The following is a 24596-nucleotide window of genomic DNA, read 5'->3' on the forward strand; positions in this document are numbered from 1 at the left end:
AGCCAGAGCCCTGACTTAAACCCAATTGAGCATCTCTGGAGAGACCTAAAAATGGCTGTCCGCCAACGTTTACCATCCAACCTGACAGAACTGGAGAGGATCTGCAAGGAGGAATGGCAGAGGATCCCCAAATCCAGGTGTGAAAAACTTGTTGCATCTTTCCCAAAAAGACTCATGGCTGTATTAGATCAAAAGGGTGCTTCTACTAAATACTGAGCAAAGGGTCTGAATACTTAGGACCATGTGATATTTCAGTTTTTCTTTTTTAATAAATCTGCAAAAATGTCAACAATTCTGTGTTTTTCTGTCAATATGGGGTGCTGTGTGTACATTAATGAGGAAAAAAAATTAACTTAAATGATTTTAGCAAATGGCTGCAATATAACAAAGAGTGAAAAATTTAAGGGGGTCTGAATACTTTCCGTACCCACTGTACATTCTAGCACAGACAATCCAGTTAACATTGTTAACAAAAACTAAAAGTATATAAAAAATCATATTCAGTAAATGAAATAAAGCTGAAAAAAAGTTGAAGTACTAAAATGACTAAAAAAATAAGCTTAAAGCTTCATTAAAATAAAATAAAAGCAAATTCAAAATATGAATAAATACCATAATAACACATTAATATTAAGATATTAATATTACTAAAATAAGACTGTAACACACTGCACTCTAGTATGCAGGCTATCCAGCTCTGTAGCTAGTAAACATTTGATTACTCACATTGCTAAGTCAAAGATTAATATGAATACATAATATAACTGGATGGAACATAGTAATTATTCAGGTCTTGTTTTACACAGTAGAGCCGCCAGCAAGTGGCTGCAGTGAGGACTGACTGTAGGGGACGCGTGCGCTGCACAGGCAGGACTGCAGAGTCAGCACGTGAGCGCTATCTCTTCTGCATGGCTACCACTGACACTAAAGCACAGACGTGACACAAACGCACTGCTGCGGCCCATGGCTGTAACTCAGTGCTGATTGAGTAAGATGACATGGTGTGCATGTTGAAAAGTGAAAGAAAGGAAGGGGGGAGGTAAAGGAGAGAGGGAGGGAAGGAAGAAGAACAGGATTACTTCTTGGCAGTGAGGGCTGCTAATGTGGCATCCACCTCCTCCTCGGGTTTGAGTGGATGCCACTGAGCGATGGGCCTGCGTGGGTTCGCCTGCATGTCGGACCAGTGCCGGAGCTCAGTGCCCTGCGCTCTGCTGCCCACCCAGATCTTCCCGATGGCGTCGTTCTTGCCGATCTTATCGTAGTCGAGCACCGTGATCACAGCTTGTATTTTCTGGGAGAAAAAACAGATATTGCGCTTAAAGTTTGAAGGAGCATGGAAATGTAAAACTCTTGTGTTGAGCCGTGTAAAGCGTACCGGCATCTGGTCCTGTGGGATCTCAAAGCTGAAGGACTCGTTGTAGTATGGGTTCAGTGTGTTCTTCTTCACAGTTGTCTTCTTCTTCTTCAGCCGCTTGCCGTTTTGCAGAAGATGAATCTTCACGTAGGGATCTGCAGAGGTTTATCAGTACAGGAAGTCATGCAATTATATACTGTGGATGTTTCAGCTTGCTTCTTATGTATTTAGAATTTTTGAACTTTTGATTTGTGACTAGAGTCCTTAGGTTTTTCCTTATATATATATACAGTGGGTACGGAAAGTATTCAGACCCCCTTAAATTTTACTGACACTAAAGCACAGACGTGACACAAACGCACTGCTGCGCACAGAGGCCTGCTGTGCGTGTCTGACAGAAACATGATAAATGAATGAATAATTAAAACTGAAAAAAAGAATGTGCAATGTATGCACATATATAACATATAAGTGCAAACAGAAAAGAGAAAACAGAAATCAAAACATATTTTTGGTTATTGCATGTGCAGGAACATCCAGTCTTCTGCAGGAGTTCATCGCCACCCACTCTCTGGAGGAGAGAGAGAAGAGAAAAGGCAGTGCATTTTGTGTGTGCGTGTGTGTGTGTGTGTGTACCTGAGAGTCCTCCAACATCCATCTTTTTCAGGTTCTTAGCCTCAAGGATACAGATGGTGAGTTTTCCAGCTGTAGGTACATAGCGCAGAGAGATGCAGATATCTCCAAGTTTTTCAGGCTGTGTTGGGAAAAATTAAATAAGCAGCCTTAAAGCAACAGTTCACCCAAAAATGAAAAATCATTTAAAAATGAAAGTTAATTTATGAAATTGTGAGAACAACACTTGGCATCCGTGTATGTCCGAGCACATGCACACTTTTTTTCAGAGCCGTAATAATGCTATTAAGGTGTTTAGATGCCTGTTTATTGTGATTAAAATAGGTGTATGCCAAAGAGTTGAATGGTTATGATTATAGAGCTTAATTTAATTAGTTATTTTGTTTACAAGAGGTAAAGTTTAATCACAATATTGCCTAAATCCCATTATGATATGAGGGTCCAATAATGGCCAATGTTAGGTGTCCAATCATGAGTCGTGCCCTATTGGATCCTTAAATGTTACACATTTTTTTCAGCAAGGATGAATTAAATCGTCAAAAGTGTCAGTAAAGACATTCCTAATGTTATAAAACCTTTCTAATGTTACAGAAGATCATTGAAGTTTCTATTCATCAAAAATTCCCGAAAAAATTGTACCAGTGTATCTAATACTAAAATATTATGCAAACACTGTTTTTAGCATAGGCCTGTATGAGAACCATTAAGCACCAATAATATTTGATGGTAACTGAGCAGCAAATCAGCATCTCAGAATGATTTCTGAAGGATACCGAAGACTGATGCTGAAAATTCAGCTTTGATCACAGCAATATATTACATTACAATATATTCACATAAAATTGTTATTTAATATTTCACAATATTACTGCTTTTACTGTAATTTGTTCAAATAAAAACATCTTTGGTGAGCATAAAAGACTTCTTTCAAAAACATTAAAAATGTTCTTAATTATTCCAAATATTTGACTGGTCGTAGTTTTATGCACTTTCATGGGTTTTTTTCCCCCGTCACTATTCACTTTAATTGTATGAAAAAGAGCTTCTGTTTTCTAGGTTTGGAACAACATGAGGGTAAATGAAGATTGAATAATACATCAATAGTGTCTCATCAAACAGTCGTTTTAATGGAAACGTGTTAAGGTAGAAAAGAATAGCATTATGTAACATTATGAGCATAAAAGCATGTTTAGAGGCGCTGGGTCATTAACTCTCATTATTACTAGCGGACGACAGCTGCTAGTTAACGTGAAGCGGCTGACAGATGCAGGACAGGCGTACCTCCTCTTTCTCTGCACTATCCAGGTCTCTCCATTGCTCGATAGGTTGTGCCAGGTCCAGGGTGTTCATGGGTATGTTCACCTCACCGATCACATCATGCTTCGAGAAACGGTCAAAGTCGTACACAGACATGACCAGAGTCTTTCCTCCCATTTCAGTGAACGGAATCTAGAAATCAACATCGGCCCATGACTGCTTTGATAGGCACACTTGATAATGACATAAACTGGTACTGTACTGTAATAGATGCTGTACCTTAAAGTGGAAAGTCTCGTTGAAGACGGGGTTGAGAGTTTTCTTGTGCACCTTGGTGTCAAACTTCTTCTTCTTGTCTGGGAGAATGAAAACTTTGACATACGGGTCTGAGGTGCCGCCACTGTCCATGGAGAGAAGATCTGCGGCTTGCAGGATGCCCACTGTCAGCTAGAGGATAAGAGTGACAGTCTTCACAGTGGATTCAAGGTGCAAGCTAAATCTGTTAGAACTTTTTATTTGATCGATGGTTAAGCCACAAGAGCACTATGAAACCAGTATGGTGGTGGTCTGACACAATCTAAAGGTGCATCAAAAAAGGTCCAGTATCTTTTAAAACCAAATAGATTTCTGTTGGTCAGCATGGCGAATTTGCACGAGAAATGTAAACCAGTTGAACAATCTTCATTTAATCTTATGCCCTTATGCAAAATTCTAGAATGCATGTATTCCTATTGAAATGACATTTTTGACACAAAATTGGGGGGGTAAATGTTACCACATATTTAACTAAAACTGAAACCATAAAAAAATGTATTACTTAATAAAATAAATAAAATACTTGTAAGTGAAATACAATACAATATAAAACACTTAAAATAAATACAATATACATAAAACGAAATACAAAAAAACAAATCACTAATTAAAATAACTAAAACTGAAATAAAATAAAAACTATTTAGACATTAAAAAACTAATAAAAATGACAAAAACAACAAAATGACTAACATTTGAACTAAAATGAAAATGGAAAATATAAAAAATAAATATTAATAAAAACTAGGATACTAAAATAACACTGGACTTATTTTGTCATTGACCATTTACCATTTACTAAAGCCTGAATGAAAGTTTCTGAAGACACTTCCTGACTTCTTGTCCATTTGCAAACATTTCTGAGTGATAACAGATGGTTTTAAAGGGCCATGAAACCCCAGACTAATTTTTCTGAGATTTTAGCAGAGGTGTTTGTGTTGCACATCATAGAAGACAATGTTAGAATCCAATAATTGTAACTATTGGAGAAAAGTTAATTTTAAGCATTTTTGCACCATTTTCACCTTCCGGGTTTAAAATCTACATCGTGTTGATGTCACAATTTGTGATGCGGCAAAGTACTATAGTACATCGATGACGCGTCGGTGTCTATTAAATTATTCATGAGACTGCGTGTTCTTATCCTATGAGAAGACACTTTGCTTAATTATTCACAACAGCATGTGCTGATTTGCTATGACAGACGCTTAGACTGTAAGATTGTGTACATTATCTGAGAGAAACGTTCATGAATCGAAGGAGAGTGTTTGTTTTTGCTTTGTAATAAGAGTTCGGCACAAACGGATTCATTCACTTGGTGAGCATAACCGTTTTTACAGCTCCATGACACAACTCGTCAAAAGGATTATATAATTGCTGCAGAATAAGCCTTAAAAAGTTATCAGAGGTGCAACAGCACGTTCATGTATGTTTTCAATGCAGAGTGCAAATGGCTGTGCATTTGTGTTTTTAACTCAATGAGAGTGAAATGAAACTGTCTGAACCCCAAGCTGTGTGTGTTGTCTGTCTCCCCTCCCCCTTATGGGATTACATCTCTGCTGCAATTCTGCACACGAAAGATCAAAAGTGCGTTACATTTCACTAGCTTGCTCACCTGATGCCAGCCCTCAGTGCTCTCTAAATGCCAGCAGCTCGCTTGCTCAACACAACCCAGCCGTTACAATATGCCATAATTCCAGCCAATCAGAGACGAGGCTGCTAAATTCTGATTGGCTGCCTTGACAACCAATCACAACATTTCTTGCATTACCTCGACAGCAGAAGAGGAAAAATACAGTGCATGCATAATTATTATGCAAATTGATATTCTGATCATATTTTTTTTCAAGCACATTTTACCAATTCCAAAACGACATCAATCTTAATAACTACTATTACTCTTGTATTTAATCATTTATAATTGATATATAATTATTCATGAAGGCTGAAGTGAGAAATGTCTTATATTCAGGTGTGCATAATTATTAAGCAGATTTTCTTTTACAGAAAAAAATGAGCCAAAAAAGAGATTTAACTCAGACTGAAAGTCAAAAATGATTAAATGCCCATGAGAAATATTCAAAAGTAATACAATACTAGAAATTGCAAAGTGAATGCATAACCATTGGACAGCAAAATGCTCAGTGGGTCAGCAGGGTCAGTCAAAAACATGTGGAGAAGAAAAGATGCATGTTAACTGCAAAAGAATTAGGAATTAAGGGGAAGAATTAGGTGTGAAATCACCAGGAACCATTTATGCTTTATATGCTTTATAGACAGATAAGTTTAGAGTGACTCTTGAAGGACCAGCACCACATCCTCTTGTATCACTGTTTGAAGAATTTATCTTCCAGAATCTGGCAGTAAGTTTTGGGAGTTCATTTTTAGTCTATCTCGAGATTTTATCTGTAGAAGATAACCTGCTTAATAATTATGCACACCTGAATATAAGGCGTTTTTCACTTCCAGCCTTCATGAACAATAATATATAGATTATAAGTGATTAAATACAAGATTAATAATGGTTATTAAGATTGATGTTGTTTGGAATTGGTAAAATGTGCTTGGAAAAAAATATAATCAGAATATCAACTTGCATAATAATTATGCATGCACTGTATTTTTCCTCTTCTGCTGTCGAGGTAATGCAAGAAATATTGTGAGTGGTTGTCAAGGCAGCCAATCAGAATTTAGCAGCCTCGTCTCTGATTGGCTGGAATTATGGCATATTGTAATGGCTGGGTTGTGTTGAGCAAGCGAGCTGTTGGCATTTAGAGAGCACTGAGGGCTGGGATCAAGGGCGCAAGCTCGTGAAACGTTGCACGTGCAAAAGAGAAGGTTTGCACACATCCAAAAATGTATTTTAAATGCTAAATTGATTTTTGTGCGCTCGAAATACATTTTCATTGCGAAACGAACGTTTTCTCCACAAAACTCAGATGCTGAAAACTCAAAATATGATCTTTCGTGTGCAGAATTGTGGCAGAGAGCTAAGCCTATACCCCCTCCGCTGCGCACCACGCAAAATTTTTTTAGCATTTTTTTAAAACCGGTGAGAACTAACCAGTGCTGAAACAGGGGGTTTCAGTTTTTTTTTAAAACAACCTTAGGAATAGCTTTAAACAATCATTGGATAAAATGTCATCATGTGGTATCCAATTCACGCCAGCACTTCTAGGTGTTTAGTTTCTGTATAGAGATATGTTTCACTCAGCTTGCTGTACATTAAAATATTTTTTTAGAATATGAAAATATGCACTTGATGTATACTTCAAATACAAAAAACTGCATAGTATGTTCATACAAATGTTAATGTTATGTGTATGTAGGACAAATCTGGGAAAGTCTGGGCATACTGTAAAGTGTAAAGTGGTCTTGCCTTGTTGTCAGAGAAGTCGTAGTCAAGGGAGAACTGCAGTTTGCCGAGCTTCTCCTTCTCTTTCGGTTCCTCCTCTTTCTCTTCAGTTATTCCCATGTCTATATCTTCTTCATCGTCATCCTCGTCCTGTTTCTGGAGAGTCAAAAGCACAGATGGACGTTAGAGGAGAAACTAGAGCAAAGGCAAAGGAAGATAAATTATGTTCCCCAAACATGGTTCATCGGGCCATTTCTCCGCTTACCTGAAGTTTGCCAGGTGTCAAACCACCCGGGTGTTACTGTATGTAACTGTGTCAGCGATGACCTTCATAGCAACATGACTTGATTTCACTTTTCCTTTCATGACACCATTTGCAATCGTCTACATTACTTTTGTAGAGGGAAAGACAGACATAAGGCTTCTAGTCTTTCTGAAGCAGTCTGTCCATGAATTGATTCTGAGTCTGCAGGGTATAATAAAACCCTGAGAAATGATGACTGAGTCTAAAGGACTCGCTTTTGCACAGGAAGAAAGATTTAGACGATACAGAAGCAAAGTGTTGGTGCTTTAAAGCCAATATTCATATCAGCCCACATATACAATGTAAAATGAAGGACAATTTGGAAGAAACGTTTGGCAGACAGATACTAAAGATCACTGTACAAGAGCAGAATAAGTGTTATTTTACACATCATCATTTCTCACGGTCCTGCTGCTCTTCAAAATGACAATGGGAAAAAGCTGAAATGAATCTTAATGAACTTATATTGTCATTTAATGATTCTGTTGTAATTAATACTTTTGTGCCCTGTGCTGTAATTGAATATTACTTGACAAGGTTGTCTATTGTGTGTGCTACATACTGCAAAATATACTATAACATGACTTTTTAGATTAAATTAAACATACTAGTGTAATCATAAAAGAAGAAACATGAGAGTCTATGAAACATTCTTTGTTAACAAAATTCTTCCAGTAATTTGGATTGTATGGGCAGTGTATAGCATATTTGTCACTGGATTTGCCAAATTATGTGAGGTCTGTGAGATCAAATCTTGTTCGAAATTTAGTTTGAAGCACTTAGAAGCGAATAAATGTGATCTGTGTGCACATCTATATATTGTACTTTGTTGGAAACAGTCTGTACTTATTACTTTTGAGTAGAGTACATTAACTTCTCCTGTCTTTTCTGTATAACTGTTTGTCAAATGTACCATTATCTGAATGAGATATTTCCATCCTGGTTTTTCACCAGTCTAAAGGAATAGTTCGCCCAAAAATGAAAATTATGTCAGCAATTACTTCAAACCGATAAAACATTCAATCATCTTTAAAACACATTCACATATTTGTAATGAAATCTGAGAGATTTCTGTATCTCTACTGAAAATCCGTTCCACCAAAACATCTGATTCTTTGAAAAGTTTATAAAGTTTATAAAATCCATATGAATCCAGCACTTTAATCCAAGTCTTCTGAATAATGAACATATTTAATTTAGGCTTTTATTCACAAATGAACATTAATCAACACATATATCAACACACATATATCAAGCTCCGTTTTATAGAGTAAAATATGTCAAATATACTGTATGAACTTTTTGAAGTGTCAGAGGTTTGGGGGAAAGGACTTTCAGGATCTCTCAGATTTCATTAAAAACATGATGAGCGAAAGTCTTATGGATTTGGAACAGCATGAGCTCATTTGAGTAAATTATGACAGAATTTTTGGGTGAACTGCAACTAAGATTTTCCAATCCCTACGAGATAAAAAAATAAAATAAAAATAAAATAAACTAACTTGGATTTGATCACTTTTATATGTTTGTCAGATGTTTTTTCCCTTTCTAGATTAGCACTCTTGGTCCAGAATAATACTGTGTCCCAACCAGATGTGACGTGATGCTGCGACATGTGATGAAAACATCTTTTCAGTGTTATTAAGAGTTTTTGTCCTAACCAGCTACAGTGATGAGTGACTCTATATAAGCAACAATTCTATTAACAGTTAGTATAGTATTAACAGCATACAGACTATAAAGCTAGAATTGTGTAACGTGAGTTTGAATATCATTTTGCGTGACCTTTTTAGCCATACTAAAAGTGATGATAATTTACCTTAGATCTTAAAGGTAGGGTAGGCAATTTTGGGGAGGCTAGCACTATTCAAAGCTAGCTTTGAAAGCATAAGATTCCACCCTCCTTGCATAATCACTCTCCAAAGCCACGCCTCCTCCAAAACACATGAACGCGCACAGGCAGACCAGAGGCTAACCAGAGTCATGATCAGAGATGGTATTGGTGCAGGGTTGAATGTAATTCGGTCAGATTATCTCATGTCTCATTCATCGGTGAGAAAACATTACAGTACAAAGCACATAATATTACAATATTAACGCCTTCCATTCTTGCTCGGTCTGCAGTAGCGTAATGAAACACACTGATGATGACGTATGATGTCTGCGTGAACAGGGTGCACGGAGGTATGCAAATACGTACGTTGACAGGAAAGTAGAACAGCTTATCATAGCCCTCGGACTGAGGAATACGATTGGACAAACATTTTATGCTCATACGCCTTCCACAGACAATATAAATACATTTAGACCACTTAAATAATGGTGTGTGCACACCAAACGTGAAGCGAATATTTGCATCGCGTTACTCGCTCTAGTTTACTCGCGGGATGTTTTTTGCATCACTTGCATGAATAAAAACCCTTAAAAAAAACTGATACAACGGGATGTGTCAAACCGGACGTGTCAATAAGCTCTTCGCTGATTGCGTGACAATGCATCATGCAAATTTTCCGCTCAAATTAAAAAAATTTAACTTGTGTGGAAGACGCGATTAAGGTATATATCGCGCGTTTGCAGCAATCACATCATCCAATTTGCATGATTTGCGTCACCCGGCGCGAACTCGCGCCTATTCATGTCTTTAAATCGACTTTATATGTAATCTACTCGCACGGATAATTAAATTAGTGCTGTCAAGCGATTAATCACGATTAATTGCATCCAAAATAAAAGTTTTTGTTTACATGATATGTGTGTGTACTATGTCTATGTATTATGTATATATAAATACATGCATGTATATATTTAAGAAAAATATGTTGTTTATATATTAAATATATTTATAATATAATATAAATTATATGAATATAAATATATACATATAAATACATGTACATATTTTCAAAATATATGCTGTATGTGTGCATTTATTTATACATAATAAATATACACAGTACACACATATATCATCTAAACAAATCTTTAATTTTGGATGCGATTAATCGCGATTAATCGTTTGACAACACTTAATTAAATTCACTTTTGGTGTGAACACACCATTAGTGATTGTTATAGGGTTGTGAAAAGATTTTCAACCAGCATAACAAAAAAATTTGTTTTTCAACCAAATCATCTACAGTACCCTGCTTTGAAATAAATTAAAATAAACATAAACTGACCTCAGTGTGAAGTGTATTCATAAAAAAGATTGCATCAGTCTCTCAGTATGCATTTTTAATAATGGTAAAATGGTTTAATATTTACAAATTAGATTATGTACTCATCCATGTTGTTATAAGCGTAGTGCACTTACGGAGAGACTCCGCCCACAGACTGTTCTGATTGGCTGTGGTTTTTGATGGATTTTTTTCACGTCACATAACCATGACACATCTTTTGTGAACAGACAAATTACTTGTCTCTGAAATCTTATCGCATCACACTGGTTAGGACACGGTGTAAGCGGTAAAGTAGACCAGACAATATGCTGATAACCGAAAGTTTCTCTCTGCTAGCCTAGCATTTGTGTCCTCTGAAAGAGATGGAGTTAACACAGTACATAACCCTGTTACATGACTAACACTGCTTTGGGGGTAGTAGTGACCCCAGCAAGCTCATCCACGTGGGAACATCTAACAGCATTACCGGATCCCCGCTGCGACTGTTCATCAGATCAAGCATTTCTGAGATTTGTTATGCACTTTGAAGAATTTATGCAGCCTCAAACACAATGCTAGTGAAACAGCAAATATTAGCTTACATAGAAGGAGATGTCTGCTTTAGCTTTGGGAAAAACAAGAGAAGAAAAGAAATACAAGAATACAAGATGAACGAAAAGAGTTGAATCAGAATGTCTCTAAATAGAACAAAAAATGCTTGGGGGGAGGATTCGTCCTTCCTGACCACTCACCCCAAAATATACAAACACACGCAAACTCAAAAACACACACACTCTCTCACACACGCACATAAAAAAAGCACCATTTCTTATATCTTAACTGACGGGATAGAATGCATTCATGCATGCCAAGCCACAAAATGCAAAGTCTGAAAATATTCCTTGTTGATTGCATAATTGTTCAAGACATAGTGAATAAAAAGATGCTGGCATTAAATCTGGAGGATGATTAATGATGTAACAGAATAATGTGGTACTGCTAATATGAAGTATGCAGTGGTTCTCTTGCGTAACCTTCAGGAGACTTGCATTGAGCATTCAGAGGCAGTCATGCTAAGTTACAGCACATTCATCTTAGTAAAGGTGGCAGATGGAGAAATCAATCACTCACAATAAACAATTATTTGCACCAACAACCCTGTGATCAAATCAGCATGATTAACCATGTTTATTGCATTATGATTTAAGTTCCTAATTTAAACCTGTTCAGTCTAACTTTTTTAGGTGCTAATCACTGCCCCAAGAAAAAACACTAGCCTATTATGTGTCCAAAATTTATGATGTGCTTTATTAGTGAGAAACCAGTAAAATGTATACACATTAAGTGGAATTATTGACAATGAAGACAATTTAAACATGCTAAATTAAACCCCTGTTCAGTTCTCAGGGCAGTGAGATATCAAAGGAGAAGTGTGTAATTTCTGCACCACTAGCTTTGTGGAATTGCAAAGATGATTGTTTTCTAACAGATTTCCCATGTCATCTGTCATTGGTTGCCCCAAACACACACCACTGGTTGATTAAATAAAAAAATAATTAAAATTTATTTTCAAATAAATGCATCCTTGGTGAGTATTAATCTTCTTCCAAAGGGAAAAAAAAACTTGAATGTAAAATTGGATATCTTTTGGGGGGGCTTATATTTTACCCAAACTGCTGTCTTATAGGGATAGTTCATCCAAAAATTATGTTATCATGACGTTATCATGTTATCATTTTGGGTTTGAGATCATTCAGCCAATCAGTTGTCGGCACATCAGGATCCCATTTTTTATTTTTATTTTTTTTGCAGCTCTGGAGTGATACCACACATTTATAGCTCAGGTTACTGCCTTAAAATATCTCTCAAATTTCAGGAGAAGTCACGTATTTCCGCATCGTTTACATTAAGAGTTCGAACACTAAAAATATTACACATATCCCCCTTAACAATTTTTTCTCTCTCTCTCTCTCACACACACACACACACACACACACATACATACATACACACACACACACACACACACACACACACACACACAAAAGCAATAAAACAAACTAAACCATTTTAACAGTTCTCCTGGTGAACGGCTGTTTCCCACGCCACCTACTTCATCCCACGACTCATCTCTACATTTCAGGAAGAAAAGAAAAGTTTCTTTGCATCTTTGCACACAATGGGTCGTCCAGGAAAGTTACTCTCAAGTCAAGTCATGGTCAATCACTGGTGCCTGTATGAAGGGCATGCATTGGGCATTGTCTCAAATGCTGCTTCACCTCATCTGGACATGTCTTTGGTTTCTTTTGCTGCCAGTTAACTGCTTTAAGAAAACAATATATAAAGATACATGTATGTTGCATAACTTAAGATCATTTAAGGGACAGATTTGCAATAGGTGGAGCAGCTTTTAGAGGACAAATCTCCAACCGTACCCTTTCAACATGCATGTTAGTGAGGATTGGTGTGTTGGTGTCTCTCAGTAAGCTAGGATGAAGTTTAAGTTCATAACCAAATGCACATCCACTTCTAAAGGGCCATTCCTTCTACTCGTTTGTGTGTACTCCCCATCCCGCCGGTGTTCATGTGGTATGTCAAACTGGTGGAATGCGAGCCCTCCCCAAACCAACCCCAAACTAGCTCCTCAAGCAACCTCAGCACCCCTGTAGCTTGCAAGACTCAAGAAGAAGCCAAAGAGTTCATTCCCAGCCAGTTTTCATAGCCCAGTTCCCCCGCCCTGGTCTGAGCTTACACCAGGCAGTCAGAGAGGGGTGCTGCAAGCCATGTCACACCTACCGTGAGAAGACGGGTCCAGCACAGTCAAGATACACGGAGCACATATCAGACATAAAGCAGGAAGGATAGAGAGATGAAGAAATGGAGAGAGAGGGAGAGATTGAACTCACAGAAGACAGAATCAAGCAGAGGAAATCAAGTAACACTTAATGGACATGTATCAAAAATGACACATTTTGGTTTAAATAAACATGTTACGTTATTGGCTAATACAAACATCAAATTTAGCCAAAGAAATCTGAGAAACAAATAACATAGAGGCACATTTGAGGCACTTTTATTGTACAGTACGGGAGACTGAGGGCAACTGTAACCCCTTAAATGTCTTGAATCGTACATTTAAAAAAAAATTAAATTGTATCATGACATCATCAGTTAACAAGAGTTATTATTATTATTATTATAAAATAATATTTTATATACTATCATATAATATTATATTATATAAGTATATATGTATTATATAATATATATTAGTAATAACAAAAATAATAACAATAATAATACAATTGTATAATTGAACAAAAATTTTATATTTAAAATATATGTTTCTAGCATAGCATCTAAATATTTAATTTTAATAATTTTGTTGTGTTTTTGCAATTTTTATTAGGTGTTGTTAAAATATGCCTACATTATTTTTATTTGTATTACTTCTGTTTTAGTTTTATTTCTTTTAGTAAAAATATGAACATGAAAAATGTTGCTTCTGCAACTAGCTAAAATCAATAATTGTTTTTATAGTTAGTTTTTATTCTATTTCAAGTAACAAACACTTTTTTTATTTTAGCTTTAGTTATCTATAATAAGCCTGATTTGAAATGGTATAACTATATTTCAATTTATAGTTAATATTGAGCACTGAGCAGTTACCGATTTTGAACTTTGTCAATATGAATAGTCAGTTAAAATACTGTACTTTTTTTTTTTTTTGTAATTTTTGTAACCAAATGAAATTCTTTAGGCATTTTTTTTTACTATTATTTTATATATTTGTATTTATATTAACAGTGATATGAATATTTAATTCAATATCAATTCTAGTCATTATCATTATAAGTCTATTAAAGAGTTACTTTTGCCACATATACAGTAAATGGCACTTATACTGTACAAAAATCTAGCAGATAAATATGCAGTACACAGTTGGTTATGAACGGAAAAAAATATGTTACAATAAACCCTGGTCTCCCATAAATAATAAGCCTGTCTTGATGGTGCTTATGCACATCTAAGTTTTTCTGAGAGTTTTTTTATATAGAAAATTATATATTATATGACAGGCAAAACTTTAATGATTCCCAAAGGGAAATTAGCTTGTCACAATAGCAAACATACAGCACACAGCGGGATCTGACACAACACGGCAAATACAGCAAAACTCTTCAGCTATTCAGCTATTATACTTCCAGCACAGATAAAAAAAGATTTAGTGCTGCTGTGCGTTCGCTGGAAAATGTGTCATTTTTAACACAAAAGCACAAGAGATTAACAGCACATACATTCTTTTGGAAACCAAATTATACGAACACGGCAAATGAAATGACGTGGCGGGAAATCTTTCATGTAGCTTTCCTGCTTTACAGGCAGAAAATGACGTACAACACTGAATATTTTATATTCCATGAATATTAAATGGCTAAAAAATCTTTCCAAAATACCAACCATCCATTTGCTTGACCTAGAAGCTATATTAAGGATATGTGAGGTAGTAACACAGCCATTTTTTAAAACAGACCGTTGCTGAGTCTTTCAAATATAGCTATTGCATTGTTAAAGGCATTAAACAAGGGAAAGATTCAGATTAGATATGTATCGAACCCTATTAAACTCATTAGCAGCAGACGGAAATTAGCAAGTGGAAAAATATTAATCTTTCTGTCTCTTCATACGGTTTTAAAGGAATAGTTCACCCAAAATGTAAATTTAGACATCATTTATTAACTCTCAAGTCATTCTGTTGTGAGACATAAAAGGAGATGTTTAGAAACATGTTCAAGCTGCACATGTATGGCATTATTATCTGAATTTTTATATCATTTTGGAGCTTACCATCTACTTTCGTTTTATCTAAAAGAACAGCTTGTACATTTTTTTCCATAACGTCTCATTTTGTGTCATGAAAGAAAAAGATACAGAGCCGAAACATCAGAATGAGTAAGTATGATATAAATATTTCATTTTGATGTGAACTATCCCTTTAAGGGTGAAGTGTGCTGGTGTCGGGTGGTCATACCTCTCCTCCCTTCATGTTCTTCATTCCCATGTCTCCCTTGCCTTTCTTTCCCTTCTTGCCTTTTTTCTTCTTAAGGCAGGTCTTTTTAACGATGCAGAAGCAGCACGTGAGAATGAGGACCACGGCTACGATCGCGATGGCGATGATGGCCCATGGAGGCACTAAAAGAGAAGGACAGAGAAAGATGGAGGAACAGAGGCTGGAAATACAAATCCAGATTTATCAGGGTCATTAAGAGAGCGGTGTTTGTCTTCACCATTACCTTCATCAATACAGAACAGGACTAAAGTTTGTTACAAGTTTATTTACACTCATACTCACTGCTTGTATGAGTGTATGCAACTGTAAAGCCATAGCTTTAGGCATATTCTAGACAATGACATTTTAGAATCAGGCTTCATTGTAGACTAAACGCTGGTTGATGAGAAGAGGCTTAGTGGACCAAAATGTTATTAGTCTGTTAGTCACAGAAAAAAAACCCTGATTGTTAATGACTGGTCCTTGAGGTAATTACCAGGGGCGATTCTAGGATTTCCATATTAGGGGGGCTCAATCCACAATGAGAGATTAAAACTGTTTAAGTGTTTATACTGTTTAACAATACATACAATAGGTTCTATACCTATAAAGTAAACCCCTGAATATTGATTTGATTTCAAATGATTTAAACTAACCAGATCATATTAATTTATATTTATTTAGAATGGACAAACCTTATATTACTGTAACTGTCTAGTTAGGCAGTATGTTTAATCTACTCTATATATTAAAGTGGTCATGAACTGAGAAATAAAAATGTCCTTGATCTTTTGATAAATAAGAGGTCATTTTGCTATAGAAACATCCTGTAAGTTTCAGAACTCAAAACTTTCTTGTTAGTCTAGAAACAGCTTATATTGAAGGCAGTCTGCCAAAACCACAGGACAATATGGTTGTGGAATGTACGACTCTATGATGTAATAGAGTGACTAAGCACCACCTCCGCAGAAGATTATCAACGCCTGCTTCTACATTGCTGCCTGTTTAGCCCTGCCCACCGATTCGCACATGTAGTAGGTAAATGACAAGAGCGGCAAACACAGGTCTATGCATAAACCAAAGGATAAACATTATTTGATGTACTTTATTTTTAATGAAGTGCCAGACCGCATCAGTAAGAACTTGGTCCTTTGTTCACTTCATTTTACTGCGGATTTGTTTTCTAAAAAGACACAATTGGACACAGGATTTTCAGAAAGATTGGAACTAAAAGACGATGCTGTGCCGACTATATTGGATTCGATATCGCAGCACACACGTGTATTTGTGTAAACTGTATTTATTACGTGATCACTATTGCTTTGTCTGATAAACAGATCATTTGATATGAGTATTTATGTGTTTTTGACCTAAATCACAGCAGCATCCATCTGTGAAGGAATGTATGCTGTCAAACATACATAAACGTGTTGCTGCCGCATGTTTTGCGTTGAAGCTCCGTCATGTTAATTCTTTATCATCTATTTTTAGAAGAGGGACTTCAGAAGCCTGATCGAGATTTTCATTAAATGCAGCAGATCACCCGTGACGACGATCATCATGTCAGGACCGCTTCCCACGTATCGACAAGGACACAAAAGGTTCAGTAGACTTTTTGCTTTAAACGAATGGTTATTGTCATGGTGTAAAGAACAGAAACTGCTCTTTGTTAATAATTGGAAACTTTTCTGGGGGCGACCTAGGCTTTTTCGCGCTGATGGCCTGCACCCCAGCAGAGTCGGAGCGGAACTCCTGTCCTGTTGGACAACATCTCCAGGACGCTACGCTCCATATGACTAGTAAGCCAATTCTCAAATAACTGCTATGATGGTTTTTGTTCTACCCACTTAAATGATAGAAGTACTTGCATTGTCCAATGTATAAAGACTGTGTCTGTTCCCCGAATAGTGAGGCCAAAATATAAATTTAATGCAGGATCTAGTAAAAATCTGATCATGATTAAGCCAGAAAAATGTAAAATGAACAAAAAACAATTTTTAAAGCTTGGGCTCCTAAACATTAGATCACTCACACCCAAAGCAGTTATTGTAAATGAAATGATCACAGATGATAGTTTTGATGTACTCTGCTTGACTGAAACCTGGCTCAAACCAAATGGCTATATTGGTCTAAATGAAGCTACTCCACCAAGCTACTGTTATAAGCATGAGCCCCGTCAGATTGGTCGTGGCAGCAGTGTTGCAGCAATATATAGTGATATTCTCAATTTTACTCAAAAAACAGGATACAGGTTTAACTCATTCGTAATACTTCTACTTAATGTTACACTGTCAGATATGCAAAATAAATCTCTTGCTCTGGCAACTGTGTATAGACCGCCAGGGCCGTATACAGATTTCCTAAAGAATTTGCAGATTTTCTTTCAGACCTATTGTTAGGTCTGAAAGCGACATAGCGACCGGATGTTGGCAGACTGTAGCGGCTCGAAAGCGGGGCCTCAGCAGATCCCATGAAGGGACAGTAGGTTAACGAGGCGGATTCAGCCTCCTGGCACCCCTTAGGAAGCAGATGACCACGCTGTTTCTGCCCACCGATTGGCCCTCAATTGGGGCATGAGAGGCCGCTACAGCCGCCACATAGACTTTGAGTGTGGATGGGGAACGTCCCTTATCCAGCAGCTCTTGCAGAAATGACAACACCTCTGTCAAATCGGAAGTATGAGGGTCTTTGCCGCGGTTTAGACACCAAGTGGAGAAAAAAGACCACTTTAAAGGCATAGAGGCATTTCATAGATGGGGCTCTAGCCTCCGAAATTGTGTTTAAGACTCGTTCTGGGAGGTTCGAAGGCTGCCGTCGAGCGGCCAGAGGTGCAGGGCCCATAGGTTGGGCCGAGGATGCCATATTGTCCCGTTCGCTTGAGAGAGGAGATCCTGTCTCAGCGGAACAGACTAAGGGGCCACTATCAATAGCTGAGTTAGCTCTGATAGCCACAGCTGGTTCATCCAAAGGGGGGCCACCAGGAGAACCTAGCATTTTTGTTCCCTTACTCGCCTGATTACCTGTGGAATCAGAGCGATCGGGGGAAAAGCATAAAGAAGGAGGTTGGGCCAATCGTGGGTCAACGCATCCCTGGTCTTTGAGAAATAAGTTGGGCAGTGAGAGTTGTCTTCTTGAGGCGAAGAGGTCCACCTCGACCTCGCCGAAGATCTCCCAGATCCTCTGAACTGTCTGCAGATGGAGCATCCACTCCCCTGAGGGGACATTGCTCCTTGATAGCATATCCGCTCCTTGGTTCACAAGACACCTGTCCTTCTGCAAACCATCCCCATGGCCACGCCCTGTTCCATCCAGCGGGAGTTCTTCCAGGGGGCCAGGGCTGTTACACAGGCCTGACTCACTCTGATCTGCAGGCATCCGTGATGCCACGCATGGGATGGAACCCGTGGTTTCAAACAGCGCTGAAGTATGCGCATACGAAGCAGACCCAACTGTAGAGCACCGCCATGAGGCCCAGCATCCGTTGGAACGCTTTGAGAAGGCAAGTGGTACCAATCTCGAAGGCGGTTGCCAGCCTCCGTATGGCCAGAGCCCATTCCGGCGTGACGGTGTAAAACTTCTAAATTATCTAAGCTAACAGAGTGTGTTAAAAATGTAAAAGATTAGATGACCAATAATTTTCTCCTATCAAAGGGGTCATATGATGTTGCTATTCATGTCCTCTTTTGGAAGGCCAAACAAAGTAGTTTCGCTTTCACAACGAAACACACGGCGGGCTAGAGTGAGCGGAGTCCGGCTTGATTGAGTGGCGGCGGGCGGGCTTGAGAACGGTGCGGCTGTCAGATTCGACGAAGGAGCGTCCACCAGGCTTGCGGTAACCGCATGTGACAACCCCGGGCTGGACTCCGCTTCGTCCACGGTGAAAGTCGATCTGGCGATCCACAGCGCGAAGTTGATGTATTTCCTCAGCGACCAGCATGGATCAGCTCCAGGCATGACGAAGCAGATATTGTCCTCTTCTGGAAAGCCAAACTAAGTAGTTTCGCTTTCAAAACGAAACACACAGCGCCTTCATGACATGGCAGCAACAATACTACAGCGAGAATAAAAGTTACGCCTTCTTTCTTTGCGTGAACATTTGGGCGGCGTTATGCAAATCTTCCCACATCGTGACGTAGACATGTGGGGGCGTGTTAGAACGAGCCGTTTTAGGTAGGCGTGGTTGACTCTTAACTTTTATAAAGAATATCTCTTTGGAGTTGAGACTTTAATCTTTGCAATTTTACAGATCTTCTTTATGCACCTAGAGCTTGTAAAACTCCAAAGAGAAAGGAAAAATTGAAATTGCATCATATGACCCCTTTAAATTCAGAAAAGATAGAGATATTACTTATTGGACCAAGAAAACAGTACACAGAATCTCTTGGATTACAATTTGGATCTAAACGGATATACTGTTACTTCCTCTACAGTCAAAAATCTGGGTGTTATATTAGACAGCAACTTGTCTTTTGAAAATCATATTTCTCATGTTACAAAAACAGCATTTTTTCATCTTAGAAACATTGCCAAGCTATGGAACATGTTACCTGTTTCTGATGCAGAAAAGCTAGTTCATGCATTTATGACCTCTAGACTGGACTATTGTAATGCACTGCTAGGTGGTAGTCCTACAACTTCAATAAACAAGCTACAGGTAGTCCAAAATGCAGCTGCTAGAGTCCTTACCAGGTCAAGAAAAAATTATCATATTACCCCAATTTTACAGTCTCTGCACTGGCTACCTATTAAGTTCCGCATCAGTTACAAAATATTACTACTTACTTATAAGGCCCTTAACGGTCTAGCTCCTGCGTACCTAACTAATCTTCTATCACTCTACAATCCATCACGCTCCCTAAGGTCGCAAAACTCCAGACTCTTGGTAGTACCTAGGATAGCAAAGTCCACTAAAGGAGGTAGAGCTTTTACATATTTGGCTCCCAAACTCTGCAATAGCCTTCCTGATAACGTTCGGGGTTCAGACACACTCTCTCTGTTTAAATCTAGATTAAAGACATATTTTTAGCCAAGCATTCACATAATGTATCTCGTAACTTTGTACTTCAGCTGTATCTGATCAATTGCACGGGATTGCATCCCGAGGCAACTAGGAATTACACAAGATTCAGTCTGGATCCAACCTTTACGAAGATCTGAGATGACCGAACACCTGAGAAGAGATGATGCCAACCCCCAGAAGACCTCAGATGATGCTAACCCTGGAACAACATATAAAACTACCAAATGTTGCTTAATCGCAACATTTAATCGCAATCACAAAGTTTAATCGCAACATATAATCATTGCAGTTAATAGTGTTCACCGTCATTTTGATTGTGTAATTTGTAACTAACTGCATGATTCTTATTGTACATTTCTGCCATAGTCACCACTAATAATCTACTCCTAAATGTAATGTAGAAACATTCATATTTTCTGTAAAGTTGCTTTGCAACGATTGGTATCGTGAAAAGTGCAATACAAATAAACTTGAATTGAATTGAACAACTATTAGCCAATCATAGCAGTGGGCATTTACTTCCGAGTCTATAATCCTCCATGCCTGTTCAAGCAGAGCGTTCTGATGAGGGGGGTTAAAACAGGACAGAAAATATTACCTCTAAATTATGTTTTTTGATGTAAAAATCTTACATTAAAAGTGGACCTCAGAGAACATTACGAAATAAAAAACAAAGGCAGTTCATGACCCCTTTAAACCATTCCTTTTTTATTTAAAAAAATTAATTAATAAAATAACAACACATAGATCTATCAATTTGCCACTTCTATAATTCAAAGTGACATCAAAAACCACAAATCAATTTACTCTTAGGCTATAAATGTCACAATCATCTGCTGGGTCATTATTTAGCAGAATGAAATAACTCCACATGATGTGTCTCTGTCCCTGTCATTCACTATGATAAGCAGTTTAAATTAATACATTGACTGAGTGCTGTCTGTCATCACTTTAAAAAATATTTACATGATTTATTATCATAACTTTTCACAAATATTTTGTCAAATCAATTCTTTAGTTTAAATCAACATTTTAAGGCAACCAGGTTAGGCTACTTAATTTAAACCAACAAATCATTTTTACAGTGTGATTGTGTCTTTAATCATTTCTATGCATGATGTTCATCTAATGCCACATCCACAATGATATGTTTCAATTTTAAAACAAAATTTTTAAAAGAAGTTTGTCTTCACGTTCCATTTTCACTAGAGGAAACAATGTAGGTGTGATAAAGGGTGAATGCAGTGAAAACTTTACCGTGGATGAAAAAAATGTTTTGTAATGCTCCTACATCCCATTATGTAAACTGCATTTATGACAAAGAACTGCACAGATGGAGATATCATAACAATCTATCCATAAATGCACACACCTTGTCCTGTGCTTCTGACACTATCACTGTGCCAAGAACACGCTGAATAACGCTGACTAAAAGACGGGGAGAATCCGCAGCTGAAGCCCCACTAAAAAGGGCCTAACAACACCCCTGGTAATTAGCCCATAGCATATCATTAACTGACCTCATATATGGCTTATCATTTGAACATGAAACATAAGTAGAGGCAACTTTACACGGCTGCTCACTCTTGAGAACTGCACAGATGGAGATATCATAACAATCTATCCATAAATGCACACACCTTGTCCTGTGCTTCTGACACTATCACTGTGCCAAGAACACGCTGAATAACGCTGACTAAAAGACGGGGAGAATCCGCAGCTGAAGCCCCACTAAAAAGGGCCTAACAACACCCCTGGTAATTAGCCCATAGCATATCATTCACTGACCTCATATATGGCTTATCATTTGAACATGAAACATAAGTAGAGGCAACTTTACACGGCTGCTCACTCTTACGTTAACCTAGATAAACGCAATTTTAGATATCCTAGAGTTTGTGCGAAATGTGGAAGCTGTTAACATGCTACTGCATGACATGGAAGCACCGACACGATCACTTGCATTTTGGAAACAAGTGGAAACAACCTAAAATATGCCGTCATTTTTGCTCATGCAGATACGAGTAATGTATCATTTGAAACTGTAAAGGGTCAACTTTTATTTGTGTACACTGACAATAACAACAAAACATGTAAAATAAAGAAAACAAACAGGATGCGCTTTTTGCTGTCTCGGTCTCCGTGAACTGAAGCACATCACAAAAATGAAACTAAACTCACCGTATAGGCTATACTTATGGAATCCTGTTTCCACCAATGAATAAAAAATGTGACTTTTTATCTCACAATTCTGACGTTTTCTCGCAATGGCGAGTTTACGCCTCGCAATTCTGAGTTGCATGAGTGCAAGTTCTAGGGCCATATTTACTAAACAGGGCAAATTAGAGTTAGAGCGCAATTCCACAAAAGCGCAGATGGGAGGGGAAAATTCTGCGTGTGATTTACTGACAATGCGCACATTAATGAACAAAGATGCAACATCTCATTCCCATAATTACCAGCGCAATCTACCAGAGCAGAGCAAATTACCGCCTGCTTTAAGACATGCTTTTTTGGGGCATTAAATAATGCCACAAATACCAGTGAATTGACAAGCGCAAATCTTAATAAGTCGCGTTGCGTGATTCATTTAAATACTCTCCTCCCATAAATTTACAGATCGAAAGAGAAACTCCTACAAATACATATTCAATAAGGTGAGTTGTAAAAATAACCATGTCCACGCCTTTTCAGTGCTAATTCTTCACTGCCTGTCTTTAGTAAGTCCTGACATTAGTTTTTTAACACCAAATGAGGGTTTACGCTGGCACAAGCTGATTGTAAATCTGGCCCATAAAGTTCAATTCCATATAAAAAAAAAACGGACAATTTTCGTACAATTGCCTTGCTCAAGGGTCTCACCTCAGTTGTGGTATTGAAGGAGGAAGAGAGCACTGGTTATTCCCTCCCCCCACCAACAATCCCTGCTGGTACCGAGACTCGAACATTGCAACCTTTGGGTTACAAGTCTAACTCTCATTAGGCCACGACTGCCTTTTCTTGCAAGTTTTTCTCACAATTCTGACTTTTTTCTAAGCATTGTGAGTTTAGATCTCACACTTATGACTTTATAACTTGCAATTGGGAGAAAAAAGTCAGAATTGTGAGATAAAAAGTCACAATTACCTTATTTTATTTTAAATACAGTGGCAGAAACGGCATTCCATAGCTACTTGCCTCACAGATATGAGAAATATATCTATAGAAAGTTTGAAATGTCTACTTTTAAACAAATCTATTAAAATCGAAAACACTCTAGCGATGATGGAGATGGTGAGTCAGAATCATCAACTTCATCCCTGCAACCGACAATGACTCAGAAAACATTAGTTTATTAATAAATAATTAAAATATCTCCAGCTCTTTTTTCCCAGACACATTCGTAGTCATATTCTTGTCAGTATATATTTAATAAATTAGATTAATATAGACATGCAATTAGTAATGGCTTAAATGAACAACTACTAGCCGACTAGAAAAATCGTAGAGAATATAGATATAGAAAATCGGGGGCAGCCCTAGTCAAGACAGACTTTTATGTTGGCTAGGGCATTGCTAGGGTTTTTCTAGGCAGCACAGTAGAGCCTGACATGGTCCAATCGGTTAGAAAAGATACAACACACTAAACAGCAGAGTCTGAAGATCTGAGTTGAGTTTGGAGCTTGAGGTACATTAGAAATGTTGGTCTCTGGTTAGGGATTATGAAATATCGCACAATAGTCAAATACTCACGTGGAAGCTTGTCCATCTCATTGAGGAACTTGTTTTTGATGTCACCAAAAACGTCATTCTTGCTGACTGGGCCCTGGTGCTCAGTGGAGTTGTCTGCAGGTGTGGAAACAGCAGGGGCCATGGTCAGGGCACTGGCACCTGTGGGCTCGGGGCCCACCATGGCTGCAGGCTTCTTCTTGAACAAATTCCACTTCATGCTTGACGGCTACACCAACAGAAACCCTGACAGGCAAAAAGAGAGTCAAGATGGCATGAGTGTGATGAGACACTACTGAGTCTCTGAATCTCATTTTCTTTGATGGGAACTGAATGAAACGACTTACTCGCTCCATCAAACATGCAAATGTTGCCGACATAGACAGGTACAGTGGCTACGTGATCGTCAACATAATGTGACATACTGGCTGATCTCTTGATT

At 37.8% G+C, this 24596-nt stretch overlaps 1 protein-coding gene across 2 annotated transcripts in view; it reads right to left on the minus strand.

Annotated features, from left to right (window-relative positions):
* Window positions 1-964: 964 nt before the first annotated feature.
* Window positions 965-24596, minus strand: part of LOC107601356 (synaptotagmin-2-like) — a 39687-nt gene continuing 16055 nt past the window's right edge. The window contains exons 2-9 of one of the 2 annotated variants that reach the window (XM_016293519.1): window positions 24179-24400; window positions 15409-15569; window positions 6939-7064; window positions 3524-3691; window positions 3269-3436; window positions 1991-2108; window positions 1376-1509; window positions 965-1291 (exon numbers count right to left, since the gene is read on the minus strand). In XM_016293519.1, the coding sequence (XP_016149005.1) occupies window positions 1076-1291; window positions 1376-1509; window positions 1991-2108; window positions 3269-3436; window positions 3524-3691; window positions 6939-7064; window positions 15409-15569; window positions 24179-24374 (1287 nt within the window). In that variant the 5' untranslated portion in view covers window positions 24375-24400 and the 3' untranslated portion in view covers window positions 965-1075. Of the gene's footprint in view, window positions 1292-1375; window positions 1510-1990; window positions 2109-3268; window positions 3437-3523; window positions 3692-6938; window positions 7071-15408; window positions 15570-24178; window positions 24401-24596 lie in introns of both variants that reach the window. The other variant, XM_016293518.1, reaches the window with a different exon arrangement.

Source organism: Sinocyclocheilus grahami, unplaced genomic scaffold (genome assembly GCF_001515645.1).
Source record: "Sinocyclocheilus grahami isolate Dianchi unplaced genomic scaffold, SAMN03320097.WGS_v1.1 scaffold303.1, whole genome shotgun sequence".
Classification (NCBI taxonomy): domain Eukaryota; kingdom Metazoa; phylum Chordata; class Actinopteri; order Cypriniformes; family Cyprinidae; genus Sinocyclocheilus; species Sinocyclocheilus grahami.